Source organism: Oncorhynchus masou, chromosome 11, assembly GCF_036934945.1.
Source record: "Oncorhynchus masou masou isolate Uvic2021 chromosome 11, UVic_Omas_1.1, whole genome shotgun sequence".
Lineage (NCBI taxonomy): Eukaryota > Metazoa > Chordata > Actinopteri > Salmoniformes > Salmonidae > Oncorhynchus > Oncorhynchus masou.
This window is the reverse complement of record NC_088222.1, coordinates 59,673,486-59,691,782: the sequence shown is the minus strand read 5'-3', so window position 1 is coordinate 59,691,782 and position 18,297 is coordinate 59,673,486. Positions and strand designations below refer to the sequence as shown.

Genomic DNA, 18,297 nt, shown 5'->3' with positions numbered 1-18,297 from the left:
CCCGTCATCCAGCCACCCAGTTACAACCAGTCAACCCGTCATCCAGCCACCCAGTTACAACCAGTTAACTCGTCATCCAGCCACCCAGTTACAACCAGTCAACTCGTCATCCAGCCACCCAGTTACAACCAGTCAACCAGTCATCCAGCCACCCAGTTACAACCAGTCAACTCGTCATCCAGCCACCCAGTTACAACCAGTCAGCCAGTCATCCTTCCTTTCAGTCAGTTAACCAGTCATCCAGTCTACAGCATCTGCCAAACAGTATCACGTCTCTCGAGACCGGCCACGGACCACTGTGCCTGCATCTGCTCTCTCACTCTCTCTTTTTCTCGAAACGGGAGACCATAGTAGCCACACTCCACAAAAGCTATGATCCTGTTGCAGGTTTCCAGGTACTTCACTTTAGTAAATTCAGTCATTGAATCAACTCACAATCAACTGACTCAAAGGGCCCCCTGCCTGCTTCCATGAGGCTTATGGTGTTCCCACTCTGTGTAATGTCACTGGGTAAGGCAACTCAGTATAACAGATTATTGTGAAATAGACAAAAATTGATTATTGGAAATTTATGACAGGCACACAAAACAGTATATTTTTTCTTGTGCAGTACACAATTTTGTATTCAATGCATTTCAATCACAGATAAAGACAGTAGGTTACTTAATTCAGACAAAATGTATTTTTATTTATTTATTTTTTTTATTTTTATTTCACCTTTATTTAACCAGGTAGGCTAGTTGAGAACAAGTTCTCATTTGCAACTGCGACCTGGCCAAGATAAAGCAAAGCAGTTCGACACATACAATAACACAGAGTTACACATGGAATAAACAAACACACAGTCAATAATACAGTACAAAAAGTATATATACAGTGAGTGCAAATGAGGTAGGATAAGGGAGGTAAGGCAATAAATAGGCCATGGTGGCGAAGTAATTACAATATAGCAATTAAATGGTAGATGTGCAGAATATACACTGCTCAAAAAAATAAAGAGAACACTAAAATAACACATCCTAGATCTGAATGAATGAAATATTCTTATAAAATACTTTTTTCTTTACATAGTTGAATGTGCTGACAACAAAATCACACAACAATTATCAATGGAAATCAAATTTATCAACCCATGGAGGTCTGGATTTGGAGTCACACTCAAAATTAAAGTGGAAAACCACACTACAGGCTGATCCAACTTTGATGTAATGTCCTTACAACAAGTCAAAATGAGGCTCAGTAGTGTGTGTGGCCTCCACGTGCCTGTATGACCTCCCTACAACGCCTTGGCATGCTCCTGATGAGGTGGCGGATGGTCTACTGAGGGATCTCCTCCCAGACCTGGACTAAAGCATCCGCCAACTCCTGGACAGTCTGTGGTGCAACATGGCGTTGGTGGATGGAGCGAGACATGATGTCCCAGATGTGCTCAATTGGATTCAGGTCTGGGGAACGGGCGGGCCAGTCCATAGCATCAATGCCTTCCTCTTGCAGGAACTGCTGACACACTCCAGTCACATGAGGTCTAGCATTGTCTTGCATTAGGAGGAACCCAGGGCCAACTGCACCAGCATTTGGTCTCACAATGGGTCTGAGGATCTCATCTCGCTACCTAATGGCAGTCAGGCTACCTCTGGCAAGCACATGGAGAGCTGTGTGGCCCCCCAAAGAAATGCCACCACACACCATGACTGACCCACCGCCAAACCGGTCATGCTGGAGGCTGTTGCAGGCAGCAGAACGTTCTCCACGGCGTCTCCAGACTCTGTCACGTCTGTCACATGTGCTCAGTGTGAACCTGCTTTCATCTTTGAAGAGCACAGGGCGCCAGTGGCGAATTTGCCAATCTTGGTGTTCTCTGGCAAATGCCAAACGTCCTGCACGGTGTTGGGCTGTAAGCACAACCCCCACCTGTGAACGTTGGGCCCTCATACCACCTTCATGGAGTCTGTTTCTGACCGTTTGAGCAGACACATGCACATTTGTGTGGGTTGTAGACTCCGTCTCATGCTACCACCAGACTGAAAGCACCGTCAGCATTCAAAAGTGACCAAAACATCAGCCAGGAAGGATAGGAACTGAGAAGTGGTCTGTGGTCACCACCTGCAGAACCACTCCTTTATTGGGGGTGTCTTGCTAATTGCCTATAATTTCCACCTGTTGTCTATTCCATTTGCACAACAGCATAGGAAATGTATTGTCAATCAGTGTTGCTTCCTAAGTGGACAGTTTGATTTCACAGAAGTGTGATTGACTTGGAGTTACATTGTGTTGTTTAAGTGTTCCCTTCATTTTTTGAGCAGTGTATATATATATATATATATATATATATATATATATATATATATATATATATATGTATATATGAATGTGCAAGTAGAGATAATGGGGTGCAAAGGAGCAAGATACATAAATAAATACAGTATGGGGATGAGGTAGTTGGATGGGCTATTTACAGAGGGGCTATGTACAGGTGCAGTGATCTGTGAGCTGCTCTGACAGCTGGTGCTTAAAGCTAGTGAGGGAGATATGAGTCTCCAGCTTCAGTGATTTTTGCAGCTCCTTTCAGTCATTGGCAGCAGAGAACTGGAAGGAAAGGCGGCCAAAGGAAGAATTGGCTTTGGGGGTAACCAGTGAGATATACCTGCTGGAGCGCGTGCTAGGGGTGGGTGCTGCTATGGTGACCAGTGAACTGAGATAGGTGGGGCTTTACCTAGCAGATACTTGTAGATGACGTGGAGCCAGTGGGTTTGGCGACGAGTATGAAGCGAGGGCCAGCAAACGAGAGAGTACAGGTCGCTGTGGTGGGTAGTATATGGGGCTCTTTGGTGACAAAACGGATGGCCCTGTGATAGACTGCATCCAGTTTGTTGAGTAGAGTGTTGGAGGCCATTTTGTAAATGACATCTTCGAAGTTGAGGATCGGTAGGATGGTCAGTTTTACGAGGGTATGTTTGGCAGCATGAGTGAAGGATGCTTTTTTGCGAAGTAGGAAGCCGATTCAAGATTTAATTTTGGATTGGAGATGCTTAATGTGAGTCTGGAAGGAGAGTTTACAGTCTAACCAGACACCTAGGTATTTGTAGTTGTCAGAACCATCCAGAGTAGTGATGCTGGACGGGCTGGCAGGTGCGGGCAGCGATCGGTTGGAGAGCATGCATTTAGTTTTACTTGCATTAAAGAGCAGTTGGAGGCCACGGAAGGAGAGTTGTATGGCATTGAAGCTCGTCTGGAGGTTAGTTAACACAGTGTCCAAAGGGCCAGAGGTATACAGAATGGTGTTGTCTGTGTAGAGGTGGATCAGAGAATCACCAGCAGCAAGAGCGACATCATTGATGTATACAGAGAAGAGAGTCGGCCCGAGAATTGAACCCTGTGGCACCCCAATAGAGAATGCCAGAGGTCCAGACAACAGGCCCTCCGATTTGACACACTGAACTCTATCAGAGAAGTAGTTGGTGAACCAGGCGAGGCTATCATTTGAGAAACCAAGGCTGTTGAGTCTGCCGATAAGAATGTGGTAATTGACAGAGTCGAAAGCCTTGGCCAGGTCAATGAATATGGCTGCACAGTATTGTTTCTTATCGATGGCGGTTATGATATCGTTTAGGACCTTGAGCGAGGCTGAGGTGCACCCATGACCAGCTCTGAAACCAGATTGCATAGCGGAGAAGGTATGGTGGGATTCGAAATGGTCGGTAATCTGTTTGTTAACTTGGCGTTCGAAGACCTTAGAAAGGTAGGGTACGATAGATATAGGTCTATAGCAGTTTGGGTATAGAGTGTCATGACTGCGGCAGCTTTCCAATCTTTGGGAATCTCAGACGATACGAAAGAGAAGTTCAACAGGCTAGTGATAGGGGTTGCAACAATTTCAGCAGATAATTTTAGAACGAGAGGGTCCAGATTGTCTAGCCCGGCTGATTTTTAGGGGTCCTGGTAGGAGAGAGGTTGGTCAGGAAGGATGGGTGGGCATATAACGTGAACATTTAGCAACCCAAAGGCTGTGTGTTCGAATCTGGATAACTTTAGAATTTGAACAAATTAGCTACTTTGTAACTCATTATTACTTTTGACCTCATTTTCAGCCACTTAGTATGTTAGCTAACCCTTCCCCTAACCCTAACCCTTTAAACTAACTCCTAAACCTAGCCCTTTAACTACTTAGCTAGTATGTTATCTAGCCCTAACATCAACCCCTAGCCAAGCTAACGTTAGCCACCTAGCTAGCCTAGCTAACATTTTTTTTAAATGAATTTGTGTAACGTACATGAATGTGTTATGAAGAAAGAAAATCATTTAATACACACAAAATGCGTTGTGATGAAAAGCATGTAATACACACAAAATGCGTTGTGATGAAAAGCATGTAATGCACACTAAAATGTGGACTTTTTTGTGTGCCTGTCACAAATTTCAATTAAGTCATTTGTCTCTATTTCACATTAATCTGTGATAGTGTGTTGGGGTAAAGAGGGCATTTATTGTTATTATTATTATTATTTTATTTTTCCTCCACCTTTATTTAACCAGGTAGGCTTTGTTTAACCAGGTAGGCTAGTTTAACCAGGTAGGCTAGTTTAACCAGGTAGGCTAGTTTTACCAGGTAGGCTAATTTAACCAGGTAGGCTAGTTTAACCAGGTAGGCTAGTTTAACCAGGTATGCATTTATTAAGTGTTCATTAAGCGTTTATTAAGGTCATGTCCACTGTGACTGATAAAACACAGATTGATTTAAAAAAAAAAAAAAAAAAAGTAAATTGCCAAGACTCACCTTTTGTAGGCTGGTTGGATTCAACTGAGTTTTGTCAATTATTTTTATTGCAACCTGGAGGAGACGTGAGGAGAACATTTTACAACATTTGACAAAAAAAAGCAGAATGAGAAGATGAAAACAACCCAGTAGTAAAACATATCTCTATTCACATTCATTATTTTCCTATACATGGCCAGACGCCCCAGAACCAATGTCCCACTTCTTTAGTCCCCCATTCCAGTCAAACCTATCCCTATTCCTCCCAACCCTCTATTTTAGCATTGCACCCATCTATACTCTAATCATTGACCCCAGGAAGACAAGGGGTTGCTTAGGCCAAAGATAATGGGGAACCATCTGAATAAAGAAGAACCACAACTACAGATCCCCCTCCATCCACTTCCTACCCCCACCACTCACTCTACCCCTATCCCTACCCAAGTCTCATCTCTCTACCCTATATCCCAAGCCCCCCCACCCAATCATTAAAACAGACCAATACCAAATCAACCCCTAGACTTTACACCCTATGCACTTGTGGAGATCTGAGAGAATTTACTTGGTGTAAACAATATGGTGAAGCTTCCAGCTATGCTGGATCTAGGGGTCAATTTGGGATTGGGCACCATGCATTCATCCATGCTCTAACACACTACCATGGAAATGGACACTATTGCATCATATTTCTGCTTTCTAAGACCACAACCCTTCCTCTGCATCATATCCCTTACCCAACAACACCCTACCCGCCACCCTCCCCATGCCCCAGCCTCACCTCCTTGCCCGTCAGGATATGGCGGGCCAGCTTGACCTTGGCGAAGTTGCCCTTGCCGATGGTCTTAAGCAGGCGGTAGTTGCCGATGTGCGGAGTCTCATCAGAGCAGGAGGCGATGGAGTTCCTGCAGCGGGCGCCCAGTGAGCGGCTGGACAGGCTGGTTCCCTTGTCTGAGCGACTGGCGGCTAGAGACACATGCTGGGGGGAGAGGAGAGAGGGGTCACCACCAGCGCCCCCATTACCACTACCATGCAAAGCCTGGGAACTCCAAGAACCTTTTCAAAATAGGGTTCCACCCGAACCATACTTAGCAAGCTCTAATATTTTATTTTCACATTGCCTTCTCCAGTACGATGGTAGATGCATAACAAGGCCAGCCCAGTATAGCTTGGCTCAGCCGAGTGGGGTGAAATGATACAAGACAAACTCAGAGACCAATTGCTATTTTACACTACTGTACCAACTGCTGACCTGAACCACACTACTGAGCTGGCTCGGATTAAAGGAATTTTGTTTTCATATGGCCCCTTCCAGCACGGTTTCAGCACTAACTATGGTGGATGTGTAACCAGGCCAGTACAGTTTGGCTTGGCTCAGCTCGGCATGGTCGTGTTTAAGGTACCACTGTACACTACTGGACTGGTCTGCCATTATAGCATGGTGGCTCTGGCTCTCTAATATGGCAGGAAATTACTGAGAGTGAACTAATCTAACTAAGATAATGTCACATCAGTGTTTTTGCTCATAGGCAGGGGGTTAAGTGCCTGAAAGCAACACCCTGGACTGCTGGTACACCATAGTTCTTCACTGAAATTATATTCAAATTTGGAATATTATCATTGATTTGGACATCGTCATGCCTGGGTTGCATTCAACGGGGCATAATGTTGTGGAATGTTCCACACCGTTTGTCTACTGATCATGGCCCTGGTATAGCTTAGTGTATAGAAATTCATGGAGATCATTCATTTCCAGGTGAACATATGAATATGTCATGACAAATACTACTATTCATAGAATATCTTGTCTGATCTCTCTGATAACTGGGACAAAGGTACAACTGTATGAGGTGACTAGTCACATGAGCCCTACAACTACTGAACTAGTTTTCATAAAACCAGGGTTTGAGTGTTTGCTTTAGACTGCGTCGAGTGCCATTTCGGGATGGTTTGCAGTTTTCTATTGGTTCCATTGCAAGAGGTAAGCTCAATCAAGCACAGCTAAAGTATTTTAAATAATTTCAAATAGAATTTGAACCCAGGTCTGGTATGCATGGCATGCTGGTAGGTGCTCCCTCCCAGAACCCAATAGCTTTCGACCTAGGTTCTGTGAAGATTCAGTCCAAAGCTTGAGTTATGGCTAATTTTAAGTTAGGTAGGCAGCAAAGCGTAAGATTTTTTTTAAACGATGTGTTTTTTACAGGAACATAGATACATGTGTTTTAGTAGGATGCAGCTCCTTGTCATGTGACCAATCAGCAGCAGGGCCCAAAGCAGAGGGAAACAGATACCAGAGAAAGGACTGAGAGAAAAACAAAGAGAGCGAGAGAAACAGAGAGAGGGAGGCAGGGAGAGAGAGAGAGAGAGAGAGAGTGACACGGAGAAAGAGAGAGAGAGAAATAGAGAGAGAGAGAGAGAGAGAGAGAGAGAGAGAAAGAAAGCATATGTAGACACAGTGGTCCCTGGCTGGCCTTGAGTACAGAGAATCTTTCCCAACGTTTTTTCCTTTATTTCTCGTGCCCTCTCTCATCGCCTCCTTCTCAAAACACATTGGAAGAGAAGATCAGAGGGGAGGGACCTTGGATCTTATCCTCCAATGCGGTTTGAGGAAGTGAGGCGAGAGAAAGCAAGGAATCAAGGAAAGATAAAATGAGGAGGAGACTATGTACTGGATGCACACAGGATGAGGAACTTTAGAGTTAATCTTCTTGGTGATTTTGGACTGATGTACAGTGCCTTCAGAAAGTATTCAGACTCCTTGACTGTTTCCACATTTTGTTAGGTTACAGCCTTATAATGTCAAAGCAAAAACAGGTTTTTGGACATTTTAGCAAATTTCTAAACAAAAAAATCTGAAATATGACATCTACATAAGTATTCAGACCCTTTACTCAGTACTTTGTTGAAGCACCTGTGGCAGTGATTACAGCCTTGAGTCTTCTTGGGTCTGACGCTACAAGCTTGCCATACCTGTGTTTGGGGAGTTTCTCCCATTCTTCTCTGCAGATCCTCGCAAGCTCTGTCAGATTGGATGGGGAGTGTTGCTGCACAGCTAATTTCAGGTCTCTCCAGAGATGTTCGATCAGGTTTATGTCTGGGCTCTGGTTGGGCCAATCAAGAACATTCAGAGACTTGTCCCGAAGCCACTCCTGCATTGTCTTGGCTATGTGCTTGGGGTTTTTGAACCTTCACCCCAGTCTGAGGTCCTGAGAGCTCTGGAGCAGGTTTTCATCAAGGATTAGGTTAGTTATCATTGTTTTAGTTCACAATGGAGCCCCTAGTCCCACTCCTCATACCCCTGATACCTCCTTTGTCCCACCTACCACATATGCGGTGACCTCACCCATTACAACCAGCATGTCCAGAGATAAAACCTCTCTCATCATCACCCAGTGCCTGGGCTTACCTCCGCCGTACCTGCACCCCACCATACCCCTGTCTGCGCATTATGCCCTGAATATATTCTACCATGCCCAGAAACCTACTCCTCTTATTCTCTGTCCCCAACGCTCTAGGCGACCAGTTTTGATAGCCTTTAGCCGCACCCTCATACTACTCCTCCACTGTTCCGCGGGTGATGTGGAGGTAAACCCAGGCCCTGCATGTCCCCAGGCACCCTCATTTGTTGACTTCTGTGATCGAAAAAGCCTTGGTTTCATGCATGTCAACATCAGAAGCCTCCTCCCTAAGTTTGTTTTACTCACTGCTTTAGCACACTCTGCTAACCCTGATGTCCTTGCCGTGTCTGAATCCTGGCTCAGGAAGGCCACCAAAAATTCAGAGATTTCCATACCCAACTATAACATCTTCCGTCAAGATAGAACTGCCAAAGGGGGAGGAGTTGCAGTCTACTGCAGAGATAGCCTGCAAAGTAATGTCATACTTTCCAGGTCCATACCCAAACAGTTCGAACTACTAATTCTGAAAATTACTCTCTCCAGAAATAAGTCTCTCACTGTTGCCGCCTGCTACCAACCCCCCTCAGCTCCCAGCTGTGCCCTGGACACCATTTGTGAATTGATTGCCTCAATCGACCACTGCCTCATTGCCTGAATCCGCTACGGTGCCGCAGTCAAACGACCACCCCTCATCACTGTCAAACGCTCCCTAAAACACTTCTGTGAGCAGGCCTTTCTAATCGACCTGGCCCGGGAATCCTGGAAGGACATTGACCTCATCCGTCAATTGAGGATGCCTGGTCATTCTTTAAGAGTAACTTCCTCACCATTTTAGATAAGTATGCTCCGTTCAAAAAATGCAGAACTAAGAACAGATACAGCCCTTGGTTCACTCCAGACCTGACTGCCCTCGACCAGCACAAAAACATCCTGTGGCGGACTGCAATAGCATCGAACAGTCCTCGCGATATGCAACTGTTCAGGGAAGTCAGGAACCAATACACGCAGTCAGTCAGGAAAGCTAAGGCCAGCTTCTTCAGGCAGAAGTTTGCATCCTGTAGCTCCAACTCCAAAAAGTTCTGGGACACTGTGAAGTCCATGGAGAACAAGAGCACCTCCTCCCAGCTGCCCACTGCACTGAGGCTAGGGAACACGGTCACCACCGACAAATCCATGATTATCGAAAACTTCAACAAGCATTTCTCAACGGCTGGCCATGCCTTCCGCCTGGCTACTCCTACCTCGGCCAACAGCTCCGGCCCCCCGCAGCTCCTCGCCCAAGCCTCTCCAGGTTCTCCTTTACCCAAATCCAGATAGCAGTTGTTCTGAAAGAGCTGCAAAACCTGGACACACGTATAAATCAGCTGGGCTTGACAATCTGGACCCTCTATTTCTGAAACTATCCGCCGCCATTGTCGCAACCCCTATTACCAGCCTGTTCAACCTCTCTTTCATATCGTCTGAGATCCCCAAGGATTGGAAAGCTGCCGCAGTCATCCCCCTCTTCAAAGGGGGAGACACCCTGGACCCAAACTGTTACAGACCTCTATCCATTCTGCCTTGCCTATCTAAGGTCTTCGAAAGCCAATTCAACAAACAGGTCACTGACCATCTCGAATCCCACCGTACCTTCTCCGCTATGCAATCTGGTTTCCGAGCCGGTCACGGGTGCACCTTAGCCACACTCAAGGTACTAAACGACATCATAACCGCCATCGATAAAAGACAGTACTGTGCAGCCGTCTTCATCGACCTTGCCAAGGCTTTCGACTCTGTCAATCACCATATTCTTATCGGCAGACTCAGTAGCCTCGGTTTTTCGGATGACTGCCTTGCCTGGTTCACCAATTACTTTGCAGACAGAGTTCAGTGTGTCAAATCGGAGGGCATGCTGTCCGGTCCTCTGGCAGTCTCTATGGGGGTGCCACAGGGTTCAATTCTCGGGCCGACTCTTTTCTCTGTATATATCAATGATGTTGCTCTTGCTGCGGGTGATTCCCTGATCCACCTCTACGCAGACGACACCATTCTATATACTTTCAGCCCGTCATTGGACACTGTGCTATCTAACCTCCAAACGAGCTTCAATGCCATACAACACTCCTTCCGTGGCCTCCAACTGCTCTTAAACGCTAGTAAAATCAAATGCATGCTTTTCAACCGATCGCTGCCTGCACCCGACCTTGAATCGCTGCCGATCGCTGCCTGGTTCCGACCTTGAATATGTGGACACCTATAAGTACCTAGGTGTCTGGCTAGACTTCAAACTCTCCTTCCAGACCCATATCAAACATCTCCAATCGAAAATCAAATCAAGAGTCGGCTTTCTATTCCGTAACAAAGCCTCCTTCACTCACGCTGCCAAGCTTACCCTAGTAAAACTGACTATCCTACCGATCCTCGAATTCGGCGATGTCATCTACAAAATTGCTTCCAACACTCTTCTCAGCAAACTGGATGCAGTTTATCACAGTGCCATCCGTTTTGTCACTAAAGCACCTTATACTACCCACCACTGCGACTTGTATGCTTTAGTCAGCTGGCCCTCGCTACATATTCGTCGCAAGACCCACTGGCTCCAGGTCATCTACAAGGCCATGCTAGGTAAAGCTCCGCCTTATCTCAGTTCACTGGTCACGATGGCAACACCCATCCGTAGCACGCGCTCCAGCAGGTGTATCTCACTGATCATCCCTAAAGCCAACACCTCATTCGGCCGCCTTTCGTTCCAGTACTCAGCTGCCTGTGACTGGAACGAATTGCAAAAATCGCTGAAGTTGGAGACTTTTATCTCCCTCACCAACTTCAAACATCAGCTATCTGAGCAGCTAATCGATCGCTGCAGCTGTACATAATCTATTGGTAAATAGCCCATCCATTTTCACCTACCTCATCCCCACAGTTTTTATTTATTTACTTTTCTGCTCTTTTGCACACCAATATCTCTACCTGTACATGATCATCTGATCATTTATCACTCCAGTGTTAATCTGCAATATTGTAATTATTCGCCTACCTCCTCATGCCTTTTGCACACATTGTATATAGACTCCCCTCTCTACTGTGTTATTGACTTGTTAATTGTTTACTCCATGTGCAACTCTGTGTTGTCTGTTCACACTGCTATGCTTTATCTTGGCCAGGTCGCAGTTGCAAATGAGAACTTGTTCTCAACTAGCCTACCTGGTTAAATAAAGGTGAAAAAAAATCTCTCTGTACTTTGTTCCGTTCATCTTTTCCTCAGTCCTGACTAGTCTCCCAGTCCCTGCCGCTGAAAAACATCCCCACAGCATGATTCTGCCATCACCATGCTTCAACGTAGGGATGGTGCCAGGTTTCCTCCAGCTTGGCATTCAGGCCAAATAGTTCAATATTGGTTTCATCAGACCAGAGAATCTTGTTTCTCATGGTCTGAGAGTCTTTAGGTGACTTTTGGCAAACTCCAAGTGGGATGTCATGTGCCTTTTACTGAGGAGTGGCTTCCGTCTGGCCACTCTACCATAAAGGCCTGATTGATGGAGTGCTGCAGAGATGGTTGTCCTTCTGGAAGGTTCTCCCATCTCCACAGAGGAAATCTAGAGCTCTATCTGTTTGACCATCAGGCTCAACTCCCCCGATTGCTCACCTTGGCCAGATGACCAGCTCTAGAAAGACTCTTGGTGTTTCCAAACTTCTTCCATTTATGAATGATGGAGGCCACTGTGTTCTTGGGGACCTTCAATGCTGCAGAAATGTTTCGGTAGCTTTCCCCAGACCGTTGCCTCGACACAATCCTGTCTCCGTGCTCTACGGACAATTCCTTCGAACCCATGGCTTGGTTTTTGCTCTGACATGCACTGTCAACTGTGGGACCTTAAGTAGACAGGGTAGTGCCTTTCAAAATTATGTCCAATGAATGTAATTTACCACAGGAGAATTCCAATCAAGTTGTAGAAACATCTCAAGGATGATCAATGGAAACAGGATGCACCTGAGCTCAATTTCAAGTCTCATAGCAAAGGGTCTGAATACTTAAGTAAAGGTATTTATGTTCTTGTTTTTTAAAATAAATGTTCCAAAGATTTCAAAATACCAGTTTTCACTTTGTCATTATGGGGTATTGTATGTAAATTGCTAAGGATGTGTTTTTTAAATCAATTTTAGATTACAGCTGTAACGTAACAAAATGTGGAGGGGTTTGAATACTTTCAGAATGCACTGTATATGTATACATTTGTACATTCCCACCTTAAATGCCTAAAAACTCTCTAGGGTGAGATGACTATGAATGTGAACTTGACTCAACTGGCTGTTGTTCAGTCAGGATCATTACGAGATGATTCTAAGACATTATAAAGGGGTCGTACATGCTCATGATAAGCATTATAATGGGATACTTTAAGTAAAGTGTTACCATGAGGTTTACTATTGGTACACAGTTCACCGTCCAACCTTCACCGTCGTCCTTCCCTGCAGTCAAATCACCAAATCGCCCTCTAGTGGCCTCATGGGTGGACAGTTATTCATATTTTTAATAATTTCATAATTAAATCTTAAGGATCCACCCCTTTTAAAAATGTTTTTGCCTAAAATGGCATAAACAAATCTAACTGCCTGTAGATCAAGACCTGAAGCAAGGATATGCATATTATTGATACCATTTGAGAGGAAACACTTTGAAGTTTGTGGAAATGTGAAATAAATGTAGGAGAATAACACATTAGAGCTGGTAAAAGATAATACAAAGAAAAAAACGTGTTTTTTGTACCATCATCTTTGAAATGCAAGAGAAAGGCCATTATGTATTATTCCAGCCCAGGAGCAATTTAGATTTTGGCCACTAGATGGCAGCAATGTGCAAAGTTTTACTTGATCCAATGAACCATTGCATTTCTGTTCGAAATGTTGTATCAAGACTGCCAAAATGTGCCTAATTGGTTAATTAATAAAGATACTCTTTTAAAACAGTTTTGTTATATTTAAAATGTCTATGATGTACGGTACCAGTCAAAAGTTTGGAGACACCTACTCATGCAAGGGTTTTTCTTTATTTTACTATTTTCTACATTGTAGAATAATAGTACAAAGATCCAAATTGTGAAATAACACGTGAAATCATGTAGTAACCAAAAAAAAGTGTTATATTTTATATTTCAGATTCTTCAAAGTAGCCACCCTTTGCCTTGATGACAGCTTTGCACACTCTTGGCATTCTCTCAACCTGATGGTTTGGGATGAGTTTGACCGCAGAGTGAAGGAAAAGCAGCCAACAAGTGCTCAGCATATGTGGGAACTCCTTCAATTCCCCTGCCTCACCATTCCCAACTGGACTGAGATGAAGGAACAAGAGAGGGTGGTGATTGGTGAGAGTAGAGAAAGAGGTGATGTGGAGTATGCCCCAACTGGCACAATATTCCCTTTAAAGTGCACTACTTTGGAATAGGGAAAATCTGGTCAAAAGTAGTTAACTATACTGAACAAAAATATAAACGCATGTAAAGTGTTGGTCCCATGTTTCATGAGCTGAAATAAAAGATCTCAGAAGTTTTCCATTTGCACAAAAAGCTTCTCTCTCTCAAATGTTGTACACACATTTTTTTTACATCCCTGTTAATGAGCATTTCTCCTTTGCCAAGATAATCCAACCACCTGGCAGGTGTGGCATATCAAGTAACTGGTTAAACAGCATGATCATTACACAGGTGCACCTTGTGCTGGGGACAATAAAAGGCCACTCTATAATGTGCAGTTTTGTAACAAAGCACAATGACACAGATGTCTCAAATTTTGAGGGAGCGTGCAATTGGCATGCTGACTGCAGGAATGTCCACCAGAGCTGTTGCCAGAGAATGTAATGTTAATTTCTCTACCATAAGCCACCTCCAGCATCATTTTAGCGAATTTGGCAGTACGTCCAACCGGCCTCACAACCCAGACCACGTGTAACCATGCCAGCCCAGGACCTCCACACCGGGCTTCTTCAGCTGAGGGATTGTCTGAGACCAGCCAACCATACAACTCATGAAACTGAGAAGTATTTCTGTCTGTAATAAAGCCCTTTTGTGGAGAAAAACTCATTCTCAGCAGGGGCGCAGCCATGGGTGGGCCTGGAAGGGCATAGTTCCACCCACTTGGAGCCAGGCCCACCAGGGCACTGCGCCCCTGCTCAGTCATCTGAAATCCATAGATTAGGGCCTAATTTATGTATTTCAATTGACTTATTTCCTCATGTGAACTGTAACTCAGTTGTTGCATATTGCATTTATATTTTTGTTCAGTATATATTGTGAAGAAGCCCATTTGGCTCTGGTCAAAAGTAGTGCACTATATGGTGAATACGGTGCCATTTGTAATGCGGTCATGGTCTCCACACAAAGATTTGGGCCTGGGAATAATAACAGATTGCTTCATCAGACAGGTCCTCAATAAACACACATAATTTCAGCAGAGAAATTAGTATTTATGGAATCACATCTAAAGAGAAACTCCCAAAGTGCATATTAGGCTATGCATATTAGATGGGCCTTCATAGATAGATGGAGATACTGTACACACACACACACACACACACACACACACACACACACACACACACACACACACACACACACACACACACACACACACACACACACACACACACACTGTACATATCCATTGTTGCTTGTGCAGGCCCTACTGCTACTGGCTACAGTGGAAGCTGTAGCCTAGCAGATGGCGCTCCGCTGTTACACCCATAGCCCTGGATAGTACGCCGCTATACCCAGCAATGGATAACATTTTGCACAACATTGTATGCAATAATCGAAAACAGTTATCTTAAAGACTTTTCTCGTTTTTATTATTCCGAATGGTTGTAGGTGCGACAGTATGCCAGTCATAACGAGGTTTCACCACACAAGGGGAATACACGGGCAATAAGTGACATCACTATATGTACAGCCATAATAAGAGGTGACGGTTCTTAGTATGAGCTTCTGCGCATATCCACGGAGTGTTACCGTATGTGGATGGATTTATCCCGGGCTGTTTGCCTACAGCCATCAGCTCTTTTGCTGTTTAGACGTTATAAGGATACGGCCCATTTTGAGATAATCTGCTATGCTAAATTTCCACCCACTCTCATACCCAGGCTCTTTTTTTTAACAACCAAAATGCACACCCTATAATAATTAGGCATATGCATTACAAATAAATATGGTGAATGCAAAGCCTCATGTTATGAACCATATTTCTATACTCTACATAGGATGTATAATTTCTGCATAGACACTCAAATTATGGGGATAATTATTGCACTTACATGGTCCGTGCCCCTGTCGTTTCCAGACGGTAATGCAGAACGAGAAGACATTTTCCCTGAGTTTTTCCCGAATTACTGTATGTTTGCGTTTATATTTACAGGATCAAGCTCCACTAATAATAACACCCGACATTGGCAGTTCCGCAGCTGTGATCACGTCCCAATCAACCTGTTTATTCTCCAACCGGCGAAGCCGTAGTCGAGAGGAGACCTCTACCTGTCATGGCAGCAGTAGCCAACCGATATCTGGGGTGTCTTCAAGCAAGCTGCATTTCTCTGGCAAAATTCGCTCAATTCGGTAATTTTGCACCAAAAGCAACGCAAACCCACGATTTAACGTCAATTATGGACTGAAACTGTGTGATGTTTGGCCAAAACCCACTGTTTCTGCGGCGACTTTCCGCCCCCTGCCTCATTTCGGCATATAAAACAAATATACGGTTTTGGGATGAGCGTCTCCGTTTATCATAATAATAGGCTACTGTTTAATCTATCAATTCCCCCATCGCTTTGCTGCATGCAACCGACGACGATTGCATTAATCCGCGGGAAAACAGAGGGTATCTTGCATGAAAAACACCGAATTGTTCATAACCCTGATGGCTGCGATGCGCCACTTCTCGCGTCAGAGACGCTGACTGACACATCCACCGACCGAAAACGCACCTACGAGCGTAAAGTTGAGCGTAAAAGAAACCTACCCAAAACGGAAGATGGAAAGTATGTGTTTAAATCAGTGACGCATTTTCAATATTTCTTAGTAGTGGTTAGCTATAGCCTAAATCCGTATTTAGATAGATAAACAAACAACTCACACCGCCACGCTTTCCAATTCACCCATCAATTTTTACAGTCTTCTCCCATCCAAAGACAGCACTCCAGAGCTGGTGCACAAATTGGGATTCTTGTAGGCTACTGGAAATACCAATATATGTCCAAATCGAATGAAATCCGTAGCCTGGTTAATTTTCTTATGATATGAAGATTCATGTGAATAAATTACATGTTTTATGTGTTATACCATCAAGCCTATCACAGTTGTGAGTAGACTATGGAACAATGTGTAAGTACACGATTATAAGAGTCAAGCTGCCTATGTAAGAGCAATGTTGATATTTTAATTTGTGCACTCATGCACTGACTGAGTAGGCTAAATATTCCATATTTATTGTTGTGATTTAGGGGGGTGACTGGGGGTGCAGTTGGGGCATGTTCAGCTGTCCCAGAGAAGGATAGGATCTAACAGTTAACCCTCTCTCAGTCAAAGAGTTGCAAAATTCCTCCAACCAGGGTTTTGGGAAGTTACCTTATTTGGTAACTCTACAGTTGTTTATACCTTATGTTACTGATTATTGTCTTGTAATGAGCAATGATCACTCAAGTGCCCTCCCTCAAATCTACCAAAGACACAGGATGGGAATATGTCTGTATGTAATATTGTATGTGGGCAAGTATTATGTCAATAAGGAGGGTGGCAACAGCAGCCGGAAGGTTGCTGGTTCTAGCCAAGGGCCAGCGATTAAAAAAAAGGGAATTGAACTGATAGCGGTAGGGGTGCTGATGTCCAGCCTGACCACATTAAACAGACATAGGATATGTTGCGTACATTTGTATCCCTCCATTTAGTATGATATGTTATGTTAAATTACGAATGCATTACTGGTTACTTAAAGTGATGCTCCAGTGATTTTGTATAATTTTAGCCAGTAGTTTTAAAAGTAGTGCTCACGAGTCAAAACGGGTCATAGAAAATTGTGCACAACCACTTTATCCATTTCATATGTTACCTCCTGCACGTTTTTTTTGCAATTCTTATGATATGTTACTAATTCCAATTCATACAAGAATTTGTAAGTGCTTAAAATCCCGGACTGCATCTTTTCTTAATTAAGACATAAACAAAAGTATGATATTGTACGATGGATCGGGTAAGAAGTATTTGTATAATATTTTACCACCACTATTCCATTCATAACGTAAGGTAACATATTATACTAAATGAAGGGATACAAATGTACATCCCAAATCCTACGAATTGCCTTGAGGCCAGGTTGTGGTATCTGATCCCAGGTACAAACCAATGCCATTGTGCTCTTGAGCAAGGCACTTAAACCTAAATTGCTCTCCATCCAGCGGTGCGGACCCTATGCCAGGCTCGAGTCAAAAGTAGTGAACTATAGGGAATAGGGTACCATTTGGGGAGTAAACCATCTCAAAATGCAGCTTGGTCTATCAGCACATGGTCTGTCAGCATATACTAACCCATAAGTTTGGTGATATTGGTGCTAGAGCAACCAATAGGAAGATTGGGATCCTTTCCTATTCAGGTATGGGCCTTGTTCAAATACTCATAACATGCATCCTTCCTTCCTCCCTTGAGCTTATGCGAATTGGTGGAATTAATATAGTGGAAATCTTGATGTTTGATTGGTGATAAGCCATTGCTGTTAGATCAGTGATTACTTTAAGGAAGGGTGAAAGGATGGAAGGAAGGATGTATTCAGACAGGGCCTTCCTCTCACCAGCAGGTGCCCAAGCCTGTAGTGCTTCACAGTTTCCAGCAGATGGTAGCAGTGTGTTGCTTTTATTTTCTACTGCCAGAGAACCAAGTACCCTCTGACTGGCTGTCCCTTAATTTCTGGGCATGTATTCACAAAGCTTCCTAGAGTATGAGTGCTGATCTAGGATACATTTCCCCTTTTAGATCCAAATGAATAAGATTGTATGAGCATGGAGGACCTTCATATTGTGATGTCAGATCTATAGCTTGCGGTGTAAATGGCTCTGTCTGTTGTGTGACCTGTCATCTCTGTCATGTTGTCTGAAAATGTTGATTATAGATGTTTACACAGTGTTCAAGAATGTGA

General features: G+C 44.0%; 1 protein-coding gene across 1 annotated transcript in view; it reads right to left on the bottom strand.

The window, feature by feature from the left end:
- LOC135548909 (MAP/microtubule affinity-regulating kinase 4-like) overlaps positions 1 to 16,023 on the bottom strand; it is a 63,600-nt gene extending 47,577 nt beyond the window's left edge. Inside the window, exons 1-3 of the mRNA XM_064978983.1 lie at positions 15,431 to 16,023; positions 5,532 to 5,729; positions 4,775 to 4,828 (exon numbers count right to left, since the gene is read on the bottom strand). Coding sequence (XP_064835055.1) covers positions 4,775 to 4,828; positions 5,532 to 5,729; positions 15,431 to 15,481 — 303 coding nt within the window. The 5' untranslated portion in view covers positions 15,482 to 16,023. The remainder of the gene's footprint in view (positions 1 to 4,774; positions 4,829 to 5,531; positions 5,730 to 15,430) is intronic.
- Between the last annotated feature and the right edge of the window lie 2,274 nt (positions 16,024 to 18,297).